Here is a 23,993-nt window from a genome sequence, read left to right as displayed (position 1 = left end):
CTGATACAATGGGAACAATAATCACTTTTACTGTTTTGATTGCATCACAACTGCTGTCACATCTAATACGGTTTGTATTTGTACGAAGTGCTAAACAAATGAGCTCTATGCTTTAGAAAGAAATGTGTAAGACTTATGTTATTCAACCAAGTGAATTTTATAAAAGGCATTTGGATAAAATGTCTTAAAAGGCTGTTATTAATCCTTACTTCATTATTCCTAGCATTACTTCCAGTCTCTGCTCTGGGAGCTATCTTAAATTGCGATGTCAGTTTTATCTTTTTCAAATATTACTTTCATAAGGTCTCCGTCCTGTTCAAATCCTAGGACCAAACTCCTTAACTCTGGTGGCAATTTTGATTCTTCATGCAACTTCTCGTGCTTCTTTTTTTCTTTTCTTTCTTTCTTTCTTTTTTTTTTTTAAACCAAGTCCCCCAAATGAACCTTCTGCTGCAGCCAGAGCCGGTTATTCTCTAGGCTGCATATTACTTATTGCTATTTCATTACCTAGGATGCCACTTCCTTTCTTTTCTATCGACTGAAACTTCGCACATTGCTCAGGCCCACAATGGGACCCAATCCTACTGTGAGGCTCTCCCTGAATATTTCAACTCATACTGATCTAAGTACCTGAAGTACTTATGGTCTATAATAGTCATCCATGCATAAAAAACTCTCCGGATGTTTTAAATGTTTTGAGTCTCATTCCCCTAACTAGAGTATGAGCTTCTTGAGAGACTGTATTTTATTATTTTATATCCCCCTATATGGATTAACAGAGGCACCTAAAGAAATATTTATTGCATACCTACTATGAGTTAGCCTTGTAGAGGTTTAGATGTGCCACTAGGTATTATATTTGCTAATTAAATCTTTACAATGCTATATTTTGGAATTATATATTGGGCAGGATCCTAATATTATGTTGCTATTTCAAATATAAGTTTTAATATATGTTATTCTCATTTATCAATATTTTCCTGAACTTTTATTAATAGAGTTTAGTTTTAATGAAACTATCATTTTTGAAAATACTATATAAGTGGTGAATTTCATTTTTTGATAATTGGTTATTATACTAATTACCTACTGATTCTGATTCATATACCAATATTGTTTTGCTTGGCCATTAGCAGATTGTCCCTGGATCTCGTAATCTACAAATATACACAAAATTTGAAACAAAAGATGATTTTAATTTTCTCTTATGTCTTTTAACAGATGGATTGTCTATTATGCTAGGTATGATAATGTACAAAAATATCCTTTTTATCCGTTTTAGAGGGTAAAAGGGATCAAATATATGGTGATGGAAGGAGAACTGACTCTGGGTGGTGAACACACAATGGGATTTATAGATGATGTAATACAGAATTGTTCACTTGAAACCTATGTAACTTTACTAACAATTGTCACCCCAGTAAACTTTAATTTTAAAAAATATCCTTTTTACTTGACAATTACAATAACATTAATTGTCCCTCTAAATCCATCTTAAAGCAACAGCAACAAAAAAACCCACACAGTTTCTTAGAGTATAAAATAATCTATAATTAATCTTATTACTTTGTTCCCTTTATCACTCAAAAATCCACAGCTAACCTGTGAATAATGTTCTTCCAACCCCAGCCTAAAGAGGAAAACACCCTCTGAAAACCACTTTCTGCCACTCTCAGATTTTGCCCGTAGTTTATCTGGTTTTCCCTGACACTTCCTCCTTCAAATCTAGCGAAAAATCAGGAAAGTTGCAATGCTTACATCTCAGTGTCGTAAAATCCTTTGTCCATTTACCTTGTATGCTTGAGACGTTCTCCGTTTCTTTTTCCAGTGAATTTACAGAGCTGTCTCGACAGCCTGATTTGCCAGAGTGGGTCCCGCTGATCAGTGTGGCGATTCCTTGTACAGATTGATAACCATGAAAAAGTCTAAAGTAGGGTAGTTCCAGACTAAAGCAGAGCAGCCTTTTCCCGTAAAGTAAGCTGGTACCTCACAAAACTCCAGGCAGAAGAATGAATGACAGAGCAAGCACCAATAGGGAGTGGAAAAAAGTATTTTGTTGAAGTTTATAACCAATCCTTGGGAGCCAGAGGTGGGAATTTTAAAATGGGGTTGATTTTTTTCTTGGGTTTTCTTAAAGTGGCATCGCTGCCTGTTGATGTTCAAGTTTGTTAAATTATGCCAAATCACTAGTTTAGAGTATTTCTTCGCCCTTGATTTGGGTGAGGCAAAATGTGAAAATTGACCCTCGACAAATTTAGAGAACTTTTAAGTTAGTCATAGGATATTATACTATAACCATAGAATCACTTGGCTACTACTTTTGTCAATTTTTTTTTTTGGAGGGGGCGGTATAGAAGTTATTTTAAGATGATTCGTTTTACATGATCAACTATTGGATGTTAAATTAATGCGTTAAAATATTTCCCCTTTTAAAGAAATGAAAATAAGAGGCTAACATTGATTACTTTCTAAGAAATGGTTCAATCTATTGTTAATCTTTTTTTTTTTTTTTTTTTTTTTTGAGCGCGTGTAACTTCAGTATTAGGAGCAAGTCTTCTTATTTGGGTTGATCTTTAATACCCTAAAGGTTTTTGTTTTTACACAAACTGTAGGTTTCCTTGTTTTAAGTCTAGCAAAAAATTCCTAAGTACAACAAATTCTTAGGTATTTAGAAACCTATATAAAGGGTCTTAGAAATGCATGCTATATACTTCATTAACTTCGGAAGACCAGATTTAATATATAGATAATTGACATTTCATTATAGCTTATGTCTTGTTTTGGAATAGGTTTTATTGTTATTTAACATAACTCTGCTTTCTTGGTTATTCATCTCGAACAGTAATGAACTAAACCAACTATATAAAACTACATAGTCAAGGTTACTTGACAATGAAGCACTGGTAAATTAGTCATTATCAAGCTTTTCAAAGAACAATGAATAACAGCAGTTTCATGAGAGGAAAAAAAATGGAAAAACCTCATTGCAGAATGGAAGTTGCCATATTAACAAACAAGGAATTTTTAAAAAATAAATTTTGGTTTTTTTTTTAATGTTCCCTGACAATGTTTGATTTTTTTTTCTTTTTTTTTTTTTTACCCAGCATAAAGCTCTCTTCCTTTTATGCCTCTTTCCCGACATAGGAATTCCCGTCTTGAAAAAAATATGCATTCACGGCCTACCCAGCCATGCTAGGAACTGCCCCAATATTTAACTTACTAAGTGGTGACTATCCTTTTCAGCGATCTTTTCTAGCAACAGGTAGAATTTCAAGAGTAGAGACTAGGTTCCCGCCTCCTCTTTGGAACGAACCTATCAGCGCGCAGTGAGCGCTTAAACCTGTGCTGGGGTTCATTACCTGCCCACTATTGGCCACTTTACATAAATCCACGGGGCCTCAGTTTTTCACCGGTCAAACTTAGGATAAGAATAGTACTTGTATCAAGGGATTGCTGTGAGGTATAAGTGAGGTAATCTGTGCACAGTTCTTAGAACGATGCCTCGTATACAGTAAGCGCTCAGGTGTGACTGCGGTCGTCCCTCAAGGTACCTATTGCATGACAGCACGAACGTCTGAATGAATGTGTGAATGGAAGAAGAGATTAGTTACTAACGGTTCCTGAGGTGGGAGCCGGCTCAATTACCCCCTCAAAATGCAAAACAGCAAAAAACCACTTTCTTGACAGCAAGACACCTGCGGGAGCCGGAAGCGAGCGTCGAGAGGTGGGAGGGGCCAGCCTGCAGGAAGCAGCACTCTCGGCCAATGGCCACATCTCTCGGAAAACGAGCCTCTCGTCCGACCTATCGTGAAACTGCGAGAACAGGTTGGAAATATCGCGATCTTCCGTTCTTCTCTCCACTGCTCTCTCCGGCCCAGCTCTCTGTTGACAGGGTTCCCTCCCCCCGCCCCGCCCCTCACCGCCCAAGCCTCGCCCCGCCCCCTGTCCGGCGCCCCGCCCCTTCCCGCCCGGCGTCTCCTGGCTTGCGGTCCAGCGCAGCCTGCGCCCCGGAGCGCTGGCTCCGCCGGCGCCGAGGTGAGTGCGGCCGTCCAGGTCCATGGGTGGCTCACGTTGGCGAGGGCCCCTGTCCCGGCCCCCCACCTCCAGGGGGGGTCCGGCAAGAGCGTCCGGGCCGCGATGGGTAGATCCAGGTGCGAGTGGGCCCTGCCGGGCCTCGGGTCCCCACCGCTGCCGAGCCCTCCTCGTCCTGAGAATCGGATACTGGGTCTTGAAATCCCTGCCACTGGGCTCGCTGCTTCCAAACTGTAACGACCTTAGTGTTTGGTTAACTCGGGCAAAAACGGCATGTGTTTTGCTTAAGACTTCTGCAAGGGCTTCGTAGAAGTAAGAAAATAACCGTTTACAAATGCTTTTAATGAACAGTTTTTAATTCTCTAATGTCCAGTATTAGGAAATCGGAGTGGGTATTCTGAATTAAGTACTGAAGTCACTCTCAGGGACTCCTTTCCTTTAAGGCGCTCCTGCCTAAAATGTGTGAAATATTAAGATGGAAGGTTTTGTTTTTTTAAAATAATAAAGTGGATTGGTGTTTACCTCTCAGAAAACTCATGTGGAGGTGCATTGGTATACAGTTAATATTAAGTATGTCATTTACTTTTAACTGTAGGTAAGAGGTAGTGAAGGAAATCTGTGTAAGAAAAGTATCCTGGTAAAGGATGTATCTTGCCAGTGAATGCCTATTGGATACCATTAGCATTATTTATGATTGATTGGCGGCTTTCGGATTTCATCTGTGTAGATTTTACCTTTTAAACTGCCTTTGTACTAAGATGCATTTAACAGGGCGTAATGATGTTTTTAAGGCAGACAGAGGGTTCAGAAGGAAAGCCATCAGACTAGAGTGAATTCTCTTCTTTGATCTTCCATCAGTGAGTGTGGGTTTTGTATATAGTTTTGCTTTGTGGTCTTACATTTATAGAAGCCTTGGCGACCACTTAAACGACCCCATCAAAGTGTGTGCCTGAACTGCTGCATTGTAGGGCAGTGCACAGGTTTTGGAGTTGATGCGCCTGGGCTGCAATTCTGGCAAGTAACTGTATGAGAAGCTCAGTTTCCTCATACATAAAATGGGCTAAATAATGTCTATTACAATGCAGAATTGTGAGCATTAGGGATCCCTTTTTTTTTTTTTAAAGATTTTATTGGGGAAGGGGAACAGGACTTTATTGGGGAACAGTGTGTACTTCCAGGCCTTTTTTTTCCAAGTCAAGTTGTTGAACTTTCCGTCTTAGTTGTGGAGGGCACAGCTCAGCTCCAGGTCCAGTTGCCGTTTTCTAGTTGCAGTGGGCAGAGCCCATCCCTTGTGGTTGAGAGGATGCGCTCCAACCAACTGAGCCATCCAGGAGGCAGCTCAGCTCAAGGTGCCATGTTCAATCTTAGTTGCAGGGGGCAGAGCCCACCATCCTTGTGGGACTCGAGGAGTTGAACCGGCAACCTTGTGGTTGAGAGCCCACTGGCCCATGTGGGAATCGAACCGGCAGCCTTCGGAGTTAGGAGCATGGAGCTCTAACTGCCTGAGCCACCGGGCCGGCCCCAGCATTAGGGATCTTTATGGCACATAGCAAGCACTGAGTATATAGTACCTACAAGCTGACCTTAGTTCAGAGAATGAAAAAAATCTACCACGCAGTACAGCAGGTCCTTCAATAACATTGTTTGTTCAGTGTCATTTTGTTACAATGTTGATGAGATAATGTAGAACTTGACTCTTGTTTATGTCAGTTAGCATACCAGAAAGTTGGTGTCTACATTGTTTCACTTTAAGTTGCAGACCCTATCCAAGGTATTAGGTGAGGACTTACTGTGTTACTCACATATCCTCTTTTCATCAGCTGTTTGAAGGCCTGTTTTATGCCAGAGGCAGGCATATAAGAGTGAAGAAAACTCCCAAATCTCTGCCCTCAGGAGCTTATCGTCTCTTGGCTAGATTGACAATAAGCAAATGCACCAATAAATATGTAGATTACAAATTGTGCAGAGTCCTACAAAGAAAAAAAATCGGGTTTCTCTGCAATAATAACTGGGGAATACTTTAGTTTGAGATAGGGGCGTGATTTTTACATTGAAACCTGAAGGATGATGGGACGTTGGGTGCTTTCCTGGCTAAGAGGAGGGCAGCAAGTGCTGTGAAGAGTTTGACACTTTCTGGAACTGGAAAAGCCCAGGAGCTTGGTGAGAAGCCAGATAAACCCGGAGAAGTGTGTGGGGCCAGATAGTAAATAACCCTGAAGTCCTGGTAAGAGGTTGATTTTCTAAAAAATCTTTTGAAGGGTTTATTTAGTAGAATGGGTGAGCACTAGAAAGCCAGTTTACCTTACAGAGAGGAAAATATAATTGGATTTACATTTTAAAAGGCTCACTGCTAAGTAATTAAAGGACCAGAAAGTGGCTAGAGTAGACACAGGGAGACCAGTGTTAATCCAGATAGCCAGGTAGGAGATGCCTAGCTTTTGGTTTAGGCTGATGGAGAACTGTGGATAGATTTGAGGTATGTTTTGGAGATGGAAACCACTGGCCTGGTGATGAGTTGGAGGTGGCAGGTGAATGAGCAGATGGAATCATTCATGACTTCTAGCCTTCCAGCTTGAGCAGCTGGGTGGGGAGGTGGGTGGCGAGCCACTTTCTGAAATGGGAAAACCTGGGGAGGATGTGGGAGGAAAAAGGTAACTTTTACATGTGTTAAGTTGGAGGTTCCTCTTGCTTTGCAGCTGAGAGAATTAAGATGTAAAAAGATTTGAGTTTCTTGCTCAAAGTCACATAATGTCTCACAAAAATAGGTGAGCAGGTAGACTAAATATGGGGAAATACTGGATTCTCATGTTGTATTGGGATGTTACTGAATATTCCATATTTTCTGCCCCTTTGTATACAGTGGTAATTGCTCTTATTAGCTAGGATTTAGAATTCAGAAATAATAGCAAATAACCAAAAAGTTACAAAACTATGCTTATTGAAAGTCATGGTACTACATTTTGCACTAACTTGGTGCTAATTCCAAGTAGAAATAGTTTTTCTTAAGAAAAATAAATTCTTTGAAAGATACTTTCCATGAGAAAGTTTAGAAAAGAGTGTCCATGAAAACAGAGAGTAAGTAGGCTCTTTGAATCAAGCTCAACTTCTTTTTACTTTTAGTATTTTCTCAGTATCCTGTGGAAGTCTGTGAATCTGTGTATGTAAAGAACCCAGGCTTTGAAATACACTGGACACCCCACCATCCAAGGGAAAAAAAAATCCTTGCTTTCATTATCCCTTATGAGCTGTTCGACTTTGGACAAATTATTGAAGCTCTGAGTTTGTTTCTTCTAGTGTGAAATGATTGTGAAGTTTGTTTCTGCCCTGTGCGTAGTTGATAAGATGGCAAATGTTATTTCTCTTCCTGTCCTTGTCAGATTTGGAGGTAGAAGAGAATTTAATCTGTTCTGGGTTTTGGCTTTTACCAATAAATTTCTGTCTCCATTTTATATATGAGTCAACTGAGGCCCAGAGAGATTGAATACAGAGTTCTTATTTCTTAGGCAGTATTTTTTTCTTTCATTGAAATAATAAAGTAAAACTGTTTCCCAGACCTGTTTCTTTGTTACTTCTGATAATCTGCAAAGGTAAGAAGAAAGTAAGAAAAGAAAAAAGAGATTAAAGAAAGAAAAAATTAGTATATAGGACAATATTTCGATAGTGAGAAGTGAAAAAATGACATTGTAAATGATGTAGATATGTTTTATATACATAATTAAATATTTTTGAAATACCTTAAGCTACAAAATGAGGTAGTTCAGGAAGGAAATGGGTTTGCTGTATCTGACTTTTAAGTTCTTTCTTTGGTTGCACATTCTTTGGTCTCTGTTCTCTTAAACAGAGATTCAGATCTCAAGTTCAAGAACTATTTTTCAATTAGGACTGTTTCTTCTGAGTAGTGACTATTGCCTAAATAGGGAGTGTATTTTTATTAAGTAGTTATTCATTTTTATCTCCTTCTAAATAGGTGTGACAACTTTAGTTGTTATGAAAGAAAAATGTAAAGATTAGATGTATAGCTCTTTTTCAGTGTCTGCAAACAGCTCTGTATGCTTCCTCATTTATTTGGCAATGCTAGTAAGCAGTATTATAATTATTCAATTTTTTTTCCTCTGTAGAGATGGACCAGTTTTGACAAGATGTAGTGCTGTGGCGTGCCTGATGGGATATGTTCAGCCATGGCTTCCGAACTTTGTAAGACGATCTCTGTGGCAAGGCTGGAAAAGCACAAGAATTTGTTCTTAAATTATAGGAATCTGCACCATTTCCCATTGGAGTTACTGAAAGATGAGGGACTACAGCACTTGGAGAGACTTTATATGAAAAGAAACTCCCTTACAACCTTGGTACGGTATTGTATTGCATTTAAAAAAATCATTTATAATGTGGTCTTGACCAAGATATAGCTTATATATCTTAAGATACTCAGACCAAGATGTATATTTTCTCTCGTTATATAAACAGGTAACGTCAATACACATACAGGGGGTTGTCATTAGCTGAGAATTCATTATTCCTACAGTTTATGTTGTTACAGGAGGAGCTGCATAGGAAAGCAAAGTATTCACTAATGTGCCACTTCCAAAATTAGTCCCCATTCAAAAAGCCCTCTTCACTTATCCTATGCGTCTGGGCCTGTGTCTTCTTTATGTGTTGAGTTTCCTAGATGATTTTTGGATGTTCCAATACCCAATGGTAAAAAATAAGAGAAAGACCAACAAGAAGGACTTTAAAAAGAGAATTTGAAGATTAAAATATTAAGACAGGCATTTGGGAAGCTTGATATAGTCTTTGAGTGTTTTGAAAAAGCAAAAAATCTTTTTTATGTTTGCACTGTGAAAATCAAATGATTTTGAATTGGCTACCATCCAATTTGTTGGAGAAAATTTTGCCACAAAAGCAACATTTGACTCACTCTTTTTATGTTCTAAGAATAATCACATAGTTAGCATTATAACCTAAATTTTATTTCATATAAGATTAAAAAAAGATTTACAATTTTTTTCAAGGGAATGTTCCAATCAAACTTTTTATTCCCACTATTTATTGAGAAATTTGGTCTCTGTTTTAAATGTATTTGCTTTATGTGTCCCTTTCTGGTTATCAGTTAACCTCATTTGGATCTTATACTTGAATTCTAGTTCTTATTCATTTTCGATAATTTACGATGTCTTATTTCTTCGTGAATTGACCCATTCGTCATTCCCTTGTCTATACTGAACTTTCCTCAATATCTGAAAGTATATCTTAATGGCTTCATATGCGTGGAGTGCTTTCCTAAAAAAGTTTTATTAGCCTATGTAAAATACCTATAATGGGCAGAAAATATTGTAAAATTTGTTTATCTTTGCTGTTTCTGGAAGTAAATGGATATACAGCTTTCGTTTTTTGGTGTTTGGCATGTATGTTATTTTGAGTGCCTGGTTCGAGTTTGAAAATTAGATTTTTCAGCTGTCAGACTTTGATAATCTACATATAATTATATGAATCCTTTTTGCAAAATCATCATTGCATGATGTGAAACCATATTTCTTTCGTGATTTTTCCCCCTTTGGAGAAGAAGTCATGTAAGAACTCATTTGTCAAGGATTAGAGCCCAGATTTTCCCGTGTTGGTTACTGATGTGCAAAGAAAAAGTTGTGAGTGGATGACTTCTTAACCATCAGTCAAGTCCACGGGGGAAGATGTTGTTCAAAGAAATTGACCTTTGCTTGTAAAAATAACAACTTTGGGTTTTGCGGCAGTTTCTGAGCTTTTCTATTTATCAAAATATTTAGGTATCTACGAAACAATTTTCACTGATATTCATAATGGCTCTTAAGCATGCATTTCAAGTTCATGCTCTGCCACCTTTTTATTCATCAAAGATTAAACTGTAGCATATATTTATAATGGTAGGTGTATATATTTTATTTTAATGCTTTCTCTTAGGTGGAACATTTGACTTATGTATGTATATCAAGAGCTTTGGAACCTGTACGGTGCTGTACAGATGTTGGGGTGCGTGGGAATAGCAGCATTCATTGTATTCTCTGTGGGATATAAAGCAGCTTACTGCACAGTTTTGGGCAACAGATGAAACAGTACTTATCCCAGAGTGCTCCAAGCTAGTGACTTAAGGCTTTTTACAACATCTACTGGTGTTACTGATAAACTATAGTTCATAGAGGAGATTTAGTGGGTGGCATTTGACTGAAAAAAAAAAAAAAAAAAAGGAAACAGAGTATCTCAAACACATGATGGGTTAATTGGCCTTTAAAAAAAAAAAGTTTAAAGAAGCTTGGGAATCTGCCAATCATTTCCATTTTCTCATTGTTTTATTATTTCATATGGACATTGTTTCATTGTGCTAAATGCCCTCTCTTTAACATTCCCTTCTTTCCTTCCCCGCCCTCACTGTATGAAGCCTCTTGGTGAGAAGAGAAGGGGTCCTTCATGCAGAGTTTTTGCCCGTCTCCCCTTTCTCTTCCAGTCACTCAGTGCAGTGGTTTCTGTTTGTAGGGTGGTTGCGTGTCAAATGTTCAGAAATTGGGGAGTGCTCATATTTAGAACTAAAACACAGGAAAAGCCTCTTATCATATACTTGAAAGAATACATTTTTTATGCATCAAATACAAAAATCATATGTGCTGTCCTATGAAACAACACGGAGGAATAGATGGAAAGTAGTGGTCTCTCTCTGCATCCACTTCTGTCCTGTGGAGTAACCAGTGTTACTAGTTTGGTTGTGTCCTGTCACTCCTTTGCTGGTATGTACGTAATTATATACTCTCTCCACACATTTCCCCTCTTTTTAACAACAACCTGAAGCTGCTGCTGGCCATGCTGGCTGCTACCTGAGAGTGAAGCAAGCTCAGAGGGGAGCAGATCTGGCCGGAAAAAAGAGAAGGCTTTCTGATGACATCATTTGAGTACCTGGAGCCAGTATCCCTGGAATCAGATTGGCCACTGGCTGTTTTCCCCGTTCGTTGATTTGGTCATCATTCATTCACGTAACACATGTTACGGAGCACAGCCTGTTGTATGGACAACTGGTTTACAGAGCTGGGAGCATCAGAGGTGGGCAGCTTGGGGAGAGTAAAAGTAGATGTACATACGTTAACGTAGGGATTTGTGACATGTCGATGGCAGTAGAGGCCAAGGGCAAGAATGAAATTGCTTAGGAATGGGGAAAGGAGCTCATTTAAACTTCAATTGCTGCGTTTAGAAATTGGGTATCAGAAGAGGAGGCGCCGCTGTCAGAGGCAGAAGGAAAAGCAAGAGTTTGATGTTATGGAGGCCAGAGGAAGAGTTTTCAGAAGTGATTGGTGCTTAGACGCCAAATACGACGAGGACTTGAGTGAGAAGGTGATGGTGACATGTTAGGAGGGCAGAGATCCCTGGAAGCAGAACCCACGTTTGAGCGGGTTCATGGGTGAGAAGGAGGTGAAAACAATAGACAACGAGGTAGGTGGGTCTTCAGGTTTGGTTATGATATGGAAGGAGGGCAGCGCTAGAGGGGTCTTGACAACAAAAGAGATTTTCTTTTTCTTCTCTTTCCTTTCCTCTTTCCCTCTCCTCTCTTTTCTAAGAGGAAAGATTTGCGCCTCCATAAATGCTGACGGGAACTCTCCATTAGAGTGGAGGTGAAGATACAGAAAAAGGGAGTAATGAAAAGTCCAGAGTCCTAGGAAAGGAGAGGATGGGTTCCAGAGTACATGTGGAGGGACTGACCTTGGAAATAGTATCCTTTCCTCCTTGGAAGAAGACAAACGGAGGTTAGGTGCAAAGAAAGCTGCACATTGGGGTGGGGCAGAGGAGGGCACGTGTGGAAAACGGCATTTCAGAGGGTTCTTGTGTGATGCCTTGACCAGGCAAGACCATCAGGTTGGGGAGTGAAGATGAGTGGACGACGCAGGTTTGAAACTATTGCGAAGAGTCCCGTGGGAGTCCGGCTAGGGGAAGGCTCGCAGAACCATTGGCATTACTCAGCGAGCAGTTGCTGGCTAGGCTTGTCGGGGGTTTTCTGCTGCCATACTCAGCAGTCTGAGGTATGAAGAAGGTGGACTGTCGCAGTCAGTTGTTGCCAGCTGGATACACACCCAGAAGGACCAAGGAGATGTAGGAACTTGGCAAGAGTGATGAAAAGGACGGCCCGTGGAATCGGAGCTGGACTGGAGGCAAAGCGGGAAAGGAGGTGTGATTGACTAGAAAGACGAGAGAGGTGAGAAAGGCCCAGTGATGTTGAAGAATTGCATGCTGGGCAGGCTTGAAGCCACCTGGGGGGTGGTAAATGCAGTTTTGGAGGGAGTCGTTTGTCACGGAGAAGTTTCAGAGGATGGCAGGATGTGAGAGGGCAGGATGGAGGAAGCGGAGGTAGAGCCTACCCCAGTCCCCGCCCCGCCCCGGCCCCCCAACGACCCCAGCATAGCTGGAGACTTTGTAAGAGCTAGAGAGGGATTCTGGGTTGGAAGCAGCACTAGCTCATCATGGGAGGGAGTCAGCGGAGCAAGCATTGGAGGGCTGCAGTCCCAGCAAGGGGGCATTTCATTGTCTGATGGCCAAACCTAGTCCTAGCAGGTAAGAGACCCAGGTTCTATGTGCTACAACCCTCTCCACCCCAGTTTCTTCGTTTTCAAAACAAAAGGCCACGAAAGACTTGGAGGGGGAAAGAAGTCTCAGCCTGGAAGCAAAATCAATGACTAGATCTGCAGCGGCTTCTCTTAGCGCAGTAGGCAGGAGGCCTTCCTGGGGGCATGAAAGAGTGATGGACCCCAATACGGATGGAGCTCTCGCCAGTTGTGCATTTTACTTATACATATTAAGGGACAAGAAAGAGGCATCTGGACTTCAATGAAAGGGGGGAGTTTGGCTTATGGCTAAGCAAAAAGAACAGATGGACCCTGGTTAAATAATTAATCTATACAATAAGCGAGAACTTAAATTTAAAAATAATGTCCTACTGAGACTGGAGGACGAAGAGGTCTGTGAGTGACTTTCCTGAATTGGGGTGGGGCCGAGGCACAGATGTCTTTTCTTTCCTATTGGCCCAGGACAAGACCTTCCTGACCTTCCGCATCCAATACAAACAGGCAGGTCATAAAAGAACGCAGGCAGTCAAACCCAAAAAGACATTTAACTTCCGACAGAAGTGGTAAAAGACCATTGATCCTCTTTACCTATAGACAGATTGGAAAAGATTAATACCTGTCCTGAAGATGATTAATGAACGAAGTTCAAGACGATGAGAAGATACTCTCACATGTGATCGGAGGGAGAGGAAATGGACTCGATGTTTGCGGTGGTGGTTGGACCATATCTGGCAAAATTTTATGTAAGGATGTGTTTGAGTGAGCACATTTACTTGCAAGAATTTACCCAACAGAAAAAACAGTCAAGCAAGCAAGGGTGTTCATCACAGCATTGTACCTGGTGAAAAATTATAAAAACCTTGGTGTGAGGTTGGTTAAAATCTGATAGCAACTGACATCGTTTGAGTCTTTCCTAAGTGCCAGCGCTGTTTAAAGCAATTTACGTGTATTAATTTGCTTAATCTTCAATACACTTACTCCTATGAGGTAGGCAGTATTATGATCCATGCTTTATAGATGAAAAAACTAAGGCTTACAAAAAAGGTGTACATCACACTTACTGGTGATTTTAGCTGTGGATGGGGAGAGGGCACAAGAATGTGGATGGGACCTGGAAGAAACCAAAAAACTTAAGTTATAAGTTTTTTTTTATAGTGAAAGTGGAAGGGTCTACCCTTAAGTTTGGTTGATGTTCTTTTTAATAAATATTATTTTTACAATTAAAAATAAATTGTTGGACTACAGTACCACTAAGATCTGATCCAGCCCTCAAATTTGATTAATCAGTGGGTCTGAGTTTGTCGATTTACAGTCATGGTGATGCCTTGTGTTTATGCTGTATTGACATCGGTCGGTCTTTGTGGCTGGTGGCGGGGGTTGAGGGTGAAAAGGGTTGCTGTCTGTCACACAGCGATGCCTTCCACCCCCACTGGAATTGGCAAGAGCAGGATCTGGATCAAATGAGCATGGGAACACCTTGAAGGGAAAAGCATTAAGTGAAGGAGATGGTAAAAGAGCATATCGTGCAATCAAGTGTGGCAAGACATAGGGAGAGCAAATTAAGTTTTGTTTTTGTTTGGTTGGTTCCTTTTGAATTCCAACGAGGGGGCGTCTTGCTTTTCCCTAATCTGAGGGACGCTTGCAGCTTCGCTGTCTTACAATTCACTTTTTGATGATGTACTTGGACGCATAAACTTTTATTAATTTTATTGAAGCCCAATTTATCTATTTTTTCTATTATTGCTCGCGCTTTTTGTGTCTTATCTATGAATACTTTGCCAAATCCACATTCATAAAGATTTACCCGTGTTTTCTTCTATGAGTTTTATGGTTTTAACTTATACTTAAATTGTTGATCCATTTTTAGTTAATATTTGTATATGGTGGGCAGTAGAGGTCCAACTTCATTCTACTTTTATAACTGCTACAGGAACTAAGATGCATTTCATTTATGACTTCTTTGAAGTGTGTTGTTAGAAGTCTGGATGGAACAGGTTTTGCTGAACCCTGAATCCTACTGGTTTCTAGCAGCACAGTTATTTCTTGTTCACAGTGTACTACTATGGCATATCGCTTGGGGACTCTGGTTCTTGGCGTCCCCATTCAGGGAGGAAGGCTGACAAAGCATCCGCCCTCTGGAGGCCACAGTGGCCCTTTTGCACTCGAGCTCTCTAAGACTTTCACTTTGACACAATTTCACTGACAAAAGCAGGTCACTTAACCAGGCCCCACGCTGGAAGAGAGGGGTGCAGCTATACCAGGGACCCAGAGGAGAGAAAAAGGTAGGGGGTGCACAGCGCCTACCACAAAACATCACGGAACACGCTTGCAACCTGTTTAAAGTATTTGTTCCAGGATAAACAATTTTAAAGCATTCCCATTTACGGGGGTTGGATGTTTTTCTTAATAGGATATGGCAAAGCATCAATGATTCAAAATCTGAGGTAAATTTTACACTACCTGTGCTAGCTGAAGTTGAGTTTTACATTATTTGTGACGAAAAGTTGGTTAGCTAAGTGATAATGTGAGATTTAATGTAGAGAACTTTGGCTTAATTTCGAAAACAATTTTCAAGTAGTATTAATAGCTTAGTAGGAAATTATACTCAAGGAAGTTGGTACAGATTATTAAAATTTTTATGTGTCAAAATTGTGGGGGGAAAAAAGAAACAATAGTAATAGTTTTGAGAGGTACTTTAAGATGATTGCTTTTATCAGGATTTTAAAATTTTAAAACATTTAAAACTTAATAGACTCTAAATCCTATGGGTCAAGATAAACTAGTTTGTGTGCCTCCACAAATCAGCATTACAGTTCAGTTAGCCACAGAATAACCAAAATTTTGACTTTAATGTATAGTTGTCTAGTCTCTCACTTACTTTCCATAAACTATGGAAACATAAAATGTATCATTTTCCCCCTCCTATTTAGCTACATTATTAAAACGTGCTAGTAGAAAGCAGAGAATATTATAGAACACCAGCAGGTGTCAGCCTCGGCAACAGGCTGCTTATGTACCAGTTTTTGGGGCAGAAACTAATTAAGTGGTTTTGTTTTTTTTAATCCTAGTATTCTAATGAACTGCAATTTTCCATGGTCATTGTGCTTATTTTAAAATAAAAACCCAGTGTACTTACTTGTTAATAAAAACATAGTGACACACTGTTGGCAGCAGGAACATTATTCAACGCTTACTTGTGTATGTAGCTATATGACTCAAAAAAAAAAAAAAAAGAAAAGAAAAGAAAAAGAAAACCCAACGAGCTTGTCATGGAAAGATTAGAATGCTGTGTGCTGGAGCCAGCTAGGCAGCTGGAAAGAATGACCACAGGTCCTGTAAGTTAGCAGGTATGATACTGACATTGTAGCAGAAAACGCTAGATGTCTGACATTGTTTCTTTTCCGGACAAGTCTTTCCTTTTTTAGAGGAACAGTGATTTTTAAGCCTCTCCCCCAACCCCAGTTCTCTAGTTTTTTAGGATACTTAGTTTGTATACTCATAAATGGAAGTGTATATTCTTCTCACTAGGGACAATAATGATACTAAAAGAAACATTTTGGGGATTTGGACAGACCCAAGAGTCACTTCTGAGGAAAGACTTGTCATGAAGGAATTCATTGCATATACTGATATCGAAACATGGCGGGGGAAAGGAATCACAGCTTTCAGCATTTGAAAACAAAGTTTTATCAAAAGTGGGTTCTCAATACATGCTTAATTGACTTCCTAACAGTTTTCATTCAGTGCTATTTGGTTAGAAAAGGGCCAGGACGTCTGTATGTAAGTGGCCTGATTTGCTGTGCTAAGTATTTGGCTATACCAGTATCCCAGTATGAAATTAATGTTGTTTCCTTGTTTAAGATAAACTAGTGGATTTCCATTGTGTTCAGGATTTTAAAAGAAATGTTTTTCCTTAGTATAAAATGTAAGCCCTTTTTGATCTCTTCCTTGCCACTCTGCAGAATCATGATACACCTTCACACACGATGGCCCAGCCATACCAAACTAATGGCATTTCTCTTATTGTGTGTTTAGAACCCGAACTGCATACAATATGATTGATTACTCGCTTATGTAGCAATTTATACTGTGTGTACCACATTTTTTCAATTTGATTTTCTTAAAAGACATGCATGCTCATTGTTAAAAATTCAAATGACACAAAAGTAGATGGCGAAGAGCAACCCTAGTCCTTTTCCTAATGACAGTCACTGCTACTAAGTTTCTGTATGAAAAATTACTGTTACAAACCTAAAACTTTCTAGTCCCTAACTCTTTTGCTTTTCTATTGACAGGATTGTTTTTTATAACAGGATTTTAAAAAATAAAATGTTTCTTTAGGAGTCCTGTTAGGGGGTTACAGCAGAATAGATTGTATTTGCAATTTCCCAAACATACCTACACTTTTCCCTCCCTCCCCCACCCCTTGCATGTTTCCTCTTCCCTTCCCTTCCCTTCCCTTCCCTTCTCTTCTCTCTCCTTTTCATTTGTTGCTTCTTGTGCCTAGAAAACTAACCAGAACTATCCTCCTAGCTCAAGGCAACCTCTGATAATTCATATTTGTCTCTTAGGACTCAGGTCAGACCTAATTTCTTACCAAAAAAACCAAACAAACAAACAAACAAACAAAAACAGAAAAAATCCCCACCATTCCCGATTCTTTGTTGTTGATACCTCACTTATCCTATGTTTGAATGCAGACTTTTTTTTTTTTTTTAAATTACTCCTGACTCAGTGTGCTCCTTCAGTCTTAACTCATATCTCTGTGTTCCTGTAAATCGGAACCGCTTCAGTTATTTACCGGAGCCCTTGCCTCTTTCTCAGCGTCTCCAGCAGAGAGAAGCCTGCTCCCAATCGCTCAGTGGAATTTTTCTGGGATTCTTTTCATGGAAGAGGTAGTCTTTCCAGGGCCTAACTGTGTGAGGAACTTAGACCCAGCTCCCTTTCTCCCCTCTCAGCGGCCTGTTTCCTGTCCCTGCCAGACCCCACGCCTACCCCAAACCAGGACCTGGCACTTGTGGCCCAGTCTGACCCTGCCTTGGACCACCACTGCTGTATTTCTTCTAAGCTCAGTTAGGTCTTGCTTTCTGGCCCCTGAGGATTTCCCTTACTTTCCTCTGAAGAGCTCAGCCTGGGAATGTGGTATTAGTTTCCTAGGGCTGCTATAACAAAAGGCAGGCTGAGTGGCTTAAAACAACAGAAGTGTTTTCTCTTCCAGTTTTGGAGGCCAGAGTTCCAATTCAGGGTGTGGGCAGGGCCTGGTTCCTTCTCAGGGCTCTGAGGGAGAATCTGTCCTTTTTCTTACCACCTGGGGGCCGCCAGTGTATTTCTTGGCTTTGCAACTGTGTCACTCCAATCTCTGGCTCTGGCATCGCATGGCGTTAGTCCCTCTGTCTGTATCTGGTAAGAACATTTTTATTTCTTCCATGACTATGGAATACAAGGTTTCCGGTTTCTCCAGTGGACATTGATTTCAAGTGTTCAAACTCCTAAGTTTAAATTATAGTATGGTCTATGTACCTAAGCATAAATCCAGACCTGCTCACTTATTAATTTTTCACATTTTCTCAAAATGTACGAGAAGATAGTACTTTATGTTTAAGCTATTTAGAGATGTTTATGCATTTTTCAAAAATAAAATTTAATTCTGAGTTTTTAATTTTCAGCCAGAAAACCTTGCTCAGAAGCTTCCAAACCTTGTGGAACTGTGAGTGTGTTTATTCAAACTTTTTCTAAAAACATGAATGAAAATAATTTTAAGGTATTTGAAATAATAGGAAATACGATTGTAATGTATTTATTATTTTTTGCTATCATGATCATAGTGCTTATGTAGGTAGACCTGTGATTCTAATTAATCCAAAAGTATTTTGCCATTTAAATTTGTGTTTTAAATATCTCATCTCAGGGTAGTGGAGACGAATGATGAAAGGTACATTTTTTTCTGGGCGTCTTTGTCACAGAATCCTTTTGGATAGTCCACATAATTGGGGCATCTTGCTGTTATTGTTACTGCTATGTGATACCTGATAAAAACAGTCGGTATAAAAGATTTAAAATACAGAACAAAAGCTTCCTTCCTGCATCTTCCATGCTTCATTTGTTGTAGTTCTTTTGCTGATTATTTTAGTGTATCAACTTTAAGTATCTCTGTCTGCTTCAGTTCAGACAAATTGTATCTCTCTGTCTTAGGGTCAATAACATTTTCTTTTCAGTGTCCAATCTGCTATGAATCCCACCCGGTAAAGTTTTTCACTCTATTGGTTATATTGTTGATCTGTCGCAATTCTATTTCATTCTTTACACCTTACCATTTTCTCTCACAATGCTCGTCTTTACCTTTAAATGCCTGAATATAGTTATCATAGCTGCTTTCATGTCATCGTTTGCGAATTCCATCAGCTCTGCCATACCGGGTCTGTTTGTGTATACTTGTTTTTATCCTGGTTATTGGTCCCATTTTCCTGATTCTTGGCATATCTAATGCTTTTTGATTGGATGTTGGACCTTATAATTTTACATTCTTGAGTGTCTAGACTTTGTTGTCTTTCTTTTTGTTGTGCTTTGTTCTAGCATGTGGGTATTTGCTATTTAGTGTGATCTTTTCATGACTTGACTTTCCACCTTGTTAGGACAGGTCTAGAGAGAGTAGCCTCTCCTCTTCCTCTAGGGGTGGTTCATACCTGTTACTAAGGCACAGCCTTTGTAGGACCTCTCTTGGATGCCCCATTGATCATCAAGGGCTTGGTACACCTGCTGCTCAGAACTTTCTAGCCCTGTATGAGCTCCAAGGATCCTTTAACTGAGAGATTTTCATTTGCCTTTTCCTACATTTTGGAATTCAGCTAAGCTCAAACAATCCCTTATTTAAACTTTTAGAGGTATTTTTTTGGTCGCAATCTCTCCTCCAGATCTGTACCCTACAACTTCCCTAGACTCTGATATATGTCTCCATAACTCAGTGAGACTTCAATTCCTGCTCTGCCGTCAACAGTCTGCCTCCAGGCAGAAAGCTGTGTGGCTCACCTCACTTGTTTCCTTTCTTTCAGGGAACGTAATCCTGGTTGGTGGTGTCAGTATTTGAAAATAGTCGTTTTATACACAGGTTGCCAAAAAAATGTACACACATTTTAAGAAAGGAAAACTATGAAAATTGTAATGCTCAATATATACAGATAACAAAGGATGAATACAAGTCACGTGTGACTTCTGCAATTACAAGAGATGCTCAGAGTGGTTTCCATCAGTGTCCAAACACTTCTGATTACACAAACTGCTGCTTGAGCAACATTGACCAAAGTGTCCACTTGTACATATTTTTTTTGGCACCCCCAGTGTATTCCATCCAGTTTTCTTGTTGCTTTTATTGCAATTGGGTAAATCTGGTCCCTGTTACTCTGTTACGGCAGGAAGTGAAAGTCCTGTTCCTTTAATTTTTCAGGAAAATTTAACCTTTTTATTTTGGAACAATTTTACATGTACAGAAAAGTTGTAAAAGTAGTAGTACATAGAGTTCCAATATACCTCTTAACCAGTTTTTCCCATCGTTAACATCTTCCATTTCCACGTTACATTTGTCAAAACTAAGAAACTGACATTAGCATATTACTATTAATATCTATATTTTTTATAAAAACCCCTGCCAAACCGTTTTCCTAAGTGGTGGTACCATCTTGCGTCCCCACCGTCAATGAATGGGAATGCCTGCATTACGTGAGGTAGGGCAACATGATGAAAACTAGTTACACTGAAACACCAACGTTTCAACTACTCTAGAATTACAAAAATGAAGTAAAAAGAACTGACTTAAAATTGCTCAGCTTATGATTACAAATGACCTGTGATGACAATAATTCTATGGCAACAATAACAGCAGCATTCATTGAACTCTGTTCTGAGAGCTTCGCGTTTGTCGACCCTTTTGATGCTTCCAATGTCCCCATGTTATAGTTGGTGCTTTTACCATCTGCTTCTGTAGATTAGGAGAGTGAGAGGTTCAGAATTTTCCCCTTGGTCACATGGCTATTAAGGTGCAGGGAGTCTGGTTCCAGGGGCTGCTCTCTGACACTCTCTATAACAGTAGTGGTTCTTAATCGCGGTACATCGGAATAACTCGAGTTGTGACGATGTTTCACTTGGTGCAGGATGGTGTTGGGCCCCGGTATTTTGAAGACCACTTGGTTCTAATCTGCAGGCAGGTTGGGGACATTCTGTCCTACTGTAGACTGCCTCTTCATCATCATATAGATACATTTAATATGTTAAAATACACTTTCTGATCTCAGGCATAATACTTTAGTGCGCATTTCCATACGGACATTTGAAGGTCCTTTTTTATAGGTAGAACTTGAGGCAACTATTTTGTGGAATTTAAAAAATCAGTTTGCTCTTTATTTTGGTGTCTAGGCATTCTGACTTTTGTGTAACAAATGCAAATGTGTGTGTGTGTGTGTGTTTGCACGTGTGTGTGCACACTTACTTATGTTGTTAAAAAATTTCAGCTGAGTAAATTTGAAGCTCACATTGGCTTTATTCAAAAATGCATGCATGCATCAGGCAGCATCCAATCTAGCATATATTTAGAAAGGACTCTGAAGAGCTGTAGAAAAGGAAAGGCTTTTAAAGGCAGAAAGAGGATGGGACAAGGAGGTGTTTAGCAAAGAATGGATTATTTCAGGCAAGATCACCGTCCGCTCGAATTGGCAGTGGCCTGTCAGGCAGATGACCTCACTAGTGCTGACCAGGAAATTCCAGACTGACTGGTTAAGATTATATTCCTGGGAGAGGCTGGAATTGCACTTCTGTTAGACCCGGAGTCTCGGTTTGGGCTTGGTGACATGGGCTTAGCGCAGGTAAATCCATTTGGGGCCTGTTTCTTTTTTTAACATTTAGTGTTTTGGCACAGAGACACCTGATAAAGTAGTTATTTCTTCCCAAAATTAATGTTTAAAGAGCATTGATATTAAAATATGGAATCATTTCATATACACAAAGCAAGGAATAAAATATGTCAGGGAATGATGTAATTGTTCAAATTGTGTTAGATTGATTTAATCCACCATAGAATAATCTTAAATCCGTTAAATTTCCATCTGTCTTATTCTTTGTCGTTGGCATTTTTAACATATGGTGTTAGACTTAAAAACGTAGAAGAAAATTTCAAAATTCTATTTAAAAATACACTATGAAGATTTATGAGGGATAATAAGTGAAATGATAGGTTTGAAAATAGTTTATCAAAATCTGGTTTCTTGTCTTAAAAGCAATGACATAAATTTAGTTTTAGAAATTATTATTCTATGATCTCCAGTGGTTACTATTGGTTTGCTCTGAATGGTTGGTTGCTTCTCATTTCATAAAATTTCCACCAGAGTGTGCTAAAGATACTTCAGTGGGAAAGTGTTATTAATATTTGCTTAGGCTTGCCTGGACTTGTCAGCCCTGGTGAGTTTTTTTTCTTTTTTTTTTAAGAAAAGAATTTGATTCTTGTTCATGAAATTCCTTTTGCTGTGAAATAAATAAATCCTGTACCTTGACAGTTGAGTATTTATACAGAGACTGTAAATGATGAGTATTTAATCTCTCCAGAATTTTTGGTTCTCAGTAAGCATGCCAGCTGGAAATATCTCTGGTTTGATTATTTTGTGAAGTTGTCCTTCAGAAACTAAATGTTGCGTTTTCCTTTACACAGTAGGTGTTGACTTTTCTTTACACAATAACTGTACTTCTGAAAACCTGAATAATTTAAAAAGAAGAAACTAGTAATTTGTTTTATGAGGTTGCAAAAATACCTCATAATTTTTCCATTGTGCATTCTTTAATTTTAAAATAGTAACTCAATCGGTGAATAGTTTTAATATTTGCAATTCTAGCATAAAAATATTAATTTCAAAGTATTATCAGTTATCTATGATGACCATATATTTTGTGTTATGTACTTAGGGTAGGGTGTGAAAGTTTGGTCCTTTTATATTTGATACATTTCTAATATGAAAAGTGAGCCTTTTTCAAACTGATTATGTAGCAAAAGTACTGGCTGATAACAGCTTTTTTTTTTTCCTGTCTTTTCCCCCAGGTACCTACACTCAAATAACATAGTTGTAGTTCCAGAAGGTAAGCGCATTTCCAGTTTTTAGTTAGGGGACACGATAGTTTAAGCTTTCCTTTATATAGTAGAATATATACTCTTTTTAAACCTATTTTGTTTGGCGTCTTAGTGAATTTTAATTATAAGTATCTTTAATTTATTTGTTTCAAAGCTTTTTTCCCCGTACTTCATAAGTCTAGTTAAGAATTATGAGTAAGTAAGTAAGTCCAAAATGGTTATAATGATTAAATAAATTATTATTATGTATATTGTTTTTGGGTAAATAATAGAATAAGTTCTAAATTCAGTAAAACCAGTTAAGAATTTTGGTTAGATTAAAAAAGACCTTATATATTGTTTCATGAATTATTTGTTTATTCAAGCAATATTTTGCAATGTTTTAAAATTTTTGTTTATGTTCTATTTTAAGTTATATTTTATATCAATTTAGAAGTCTTATCACTTCCGTAAAATTTGGTTCGGTCTATGTTTTTATTTTATGAGCCACTGAAATGGTGATATTAAGTATTGAAATATTTTAACTTGGAGTACTGGCATTAACGATGTTGCATAACATTTTGATTTTGCCTTTACCCTTCTTTTCTCTTTGAAGCCATTGGGTCCCTTGTAAAACTCCAGTGTTTGGATCTTAGTGACAATGCCTTAGAAATTATTTGCCCAGAAATTGGTCGTCTGCGAGCTTTACGTCATCTTCGATTAGCTAATAACCAACTGCAATTCCTACCTCCAGGTAATCATAATATGCAGCACACAGTAGTTTCTTGTCTATCACAAATCTGTTTTTATTCATATTTCTCACTGTATGTCTAGACAGTGGACTTTGGATATATTTGTAAGTATTCGATTGTCCATTGGTTTAAAGATAAAACTAAGAAATGTAGGGGAAGTGTGACAAAGAATCTTTTCCCTGATGCAAACATAAGAGAGAGGGATGTATGTTGTTTGTTTGTTTTTAAACTTTTATTTACTTTTTTAAGTCTAAGGACCCATCAGCTCCGGGTCAAGTAGTTGTTTCAGTCTAGTTGTGGAGGGCGCAGCTCATAGTGGCCCATGTGGGGATCGAACCGACAACCTTGTTGTTAAGAGCACGGCGCTCTAACCAACTGAGCTAACCAGCCGCCCCCGACATTTATGTTTTGGAGCTGCAATTACTACAACTGGGCATTGCTTTTCAGACCACTGCCCTGGTGAATTATTTGTATAGAAAAGCTACTTCAGTTCTGAAGTTCAGTTTTGAGTTTCACATCAGAGGATTTAGATGAACTGTGTATGATGTAATCATT

General features: G+C 39.0%; 2 protein-coding genes across 4 annotated transcripts in view; one reads left to right on the top strand and one right to left on the bottom strand.

The window, feature by feature from the left end:
* Nucleotides 1-3,720, bottom strand: part of TTC23 (tetratricopeptide repeat domain 23) — a 57,181-nt gene extending 53,461 nt beyond the window's left edge. The window contains exon 1 of the mRNA XM_019726663.3: nucleotides 1,792-3,720. The gene's annotated coding sequence lies outside the window, so the exon portion shown is untranslated. The remainder of the gene's footprint in view (nucleotides 1-1,791) is intronic.
* Nucleotides 3,721-3,884: 164 nt separating this feature from the next.
* Nucleotides 3,885-23,993, top strand: part of LRRC28 (leucine rich repeat containing 28) — an 80,695-nt gene continuing 60,586 nt past the window's right edge. Inside the window, exons 1-5 of one of the 3 annotated variants that reach the window (XM_019726661.3) lie at nucleotides 3,885-4,035; nucleotides 8,151-8,378; nucleotides 18,269-18,309; nucleotides 22,678-22,715; nucleotides 23,303-23,440. In XM_019726661.3, the coding sequence (XP_019582220.1) occupies nucleotides 8,211-8,378; nucleotides 18,269-18,309; nucleotides 22,678-22,715; nucleotides 23,303-23,440 (385 nt within the window). In that variant the 5' untranslated portion in view covers nucleotides 3,885-4,035; nucleotides 8,151-8,210. The remainder of the gene's footprint in view (nucleotides 4,036-8,150; nucleotides 8,379-18,268; nucleotides 18,310-22,677; nucleotides 22,716-23,302; nucleotides 23,441-23,993) is intronic. The other 2 variants (XM_019726654.3, XM_019726660.3) reach the window with 2 other exon arrangements.

The sequence above is a fragment of the Rhinolophus sinicus genome, chromosome 13, assembly GCF_057876585.1.
Source record: "Rhinolophus sinicus isolate RSI-liver-muscle chromosome 13, RSI-T2T, whole genome shotgun sequence".
NCBI classification, from domain to species: Eukaryota; Metazoa; Chordata; class Mammalia; order Chiroptera; family Rhinolophidae; genus Rhinolophus; species Rhinolophus sinicus.
Note: the sequence above shows the minus strand (reverse complement) of the source record. Positions and strands in the feature narration are given on the sequence as shown.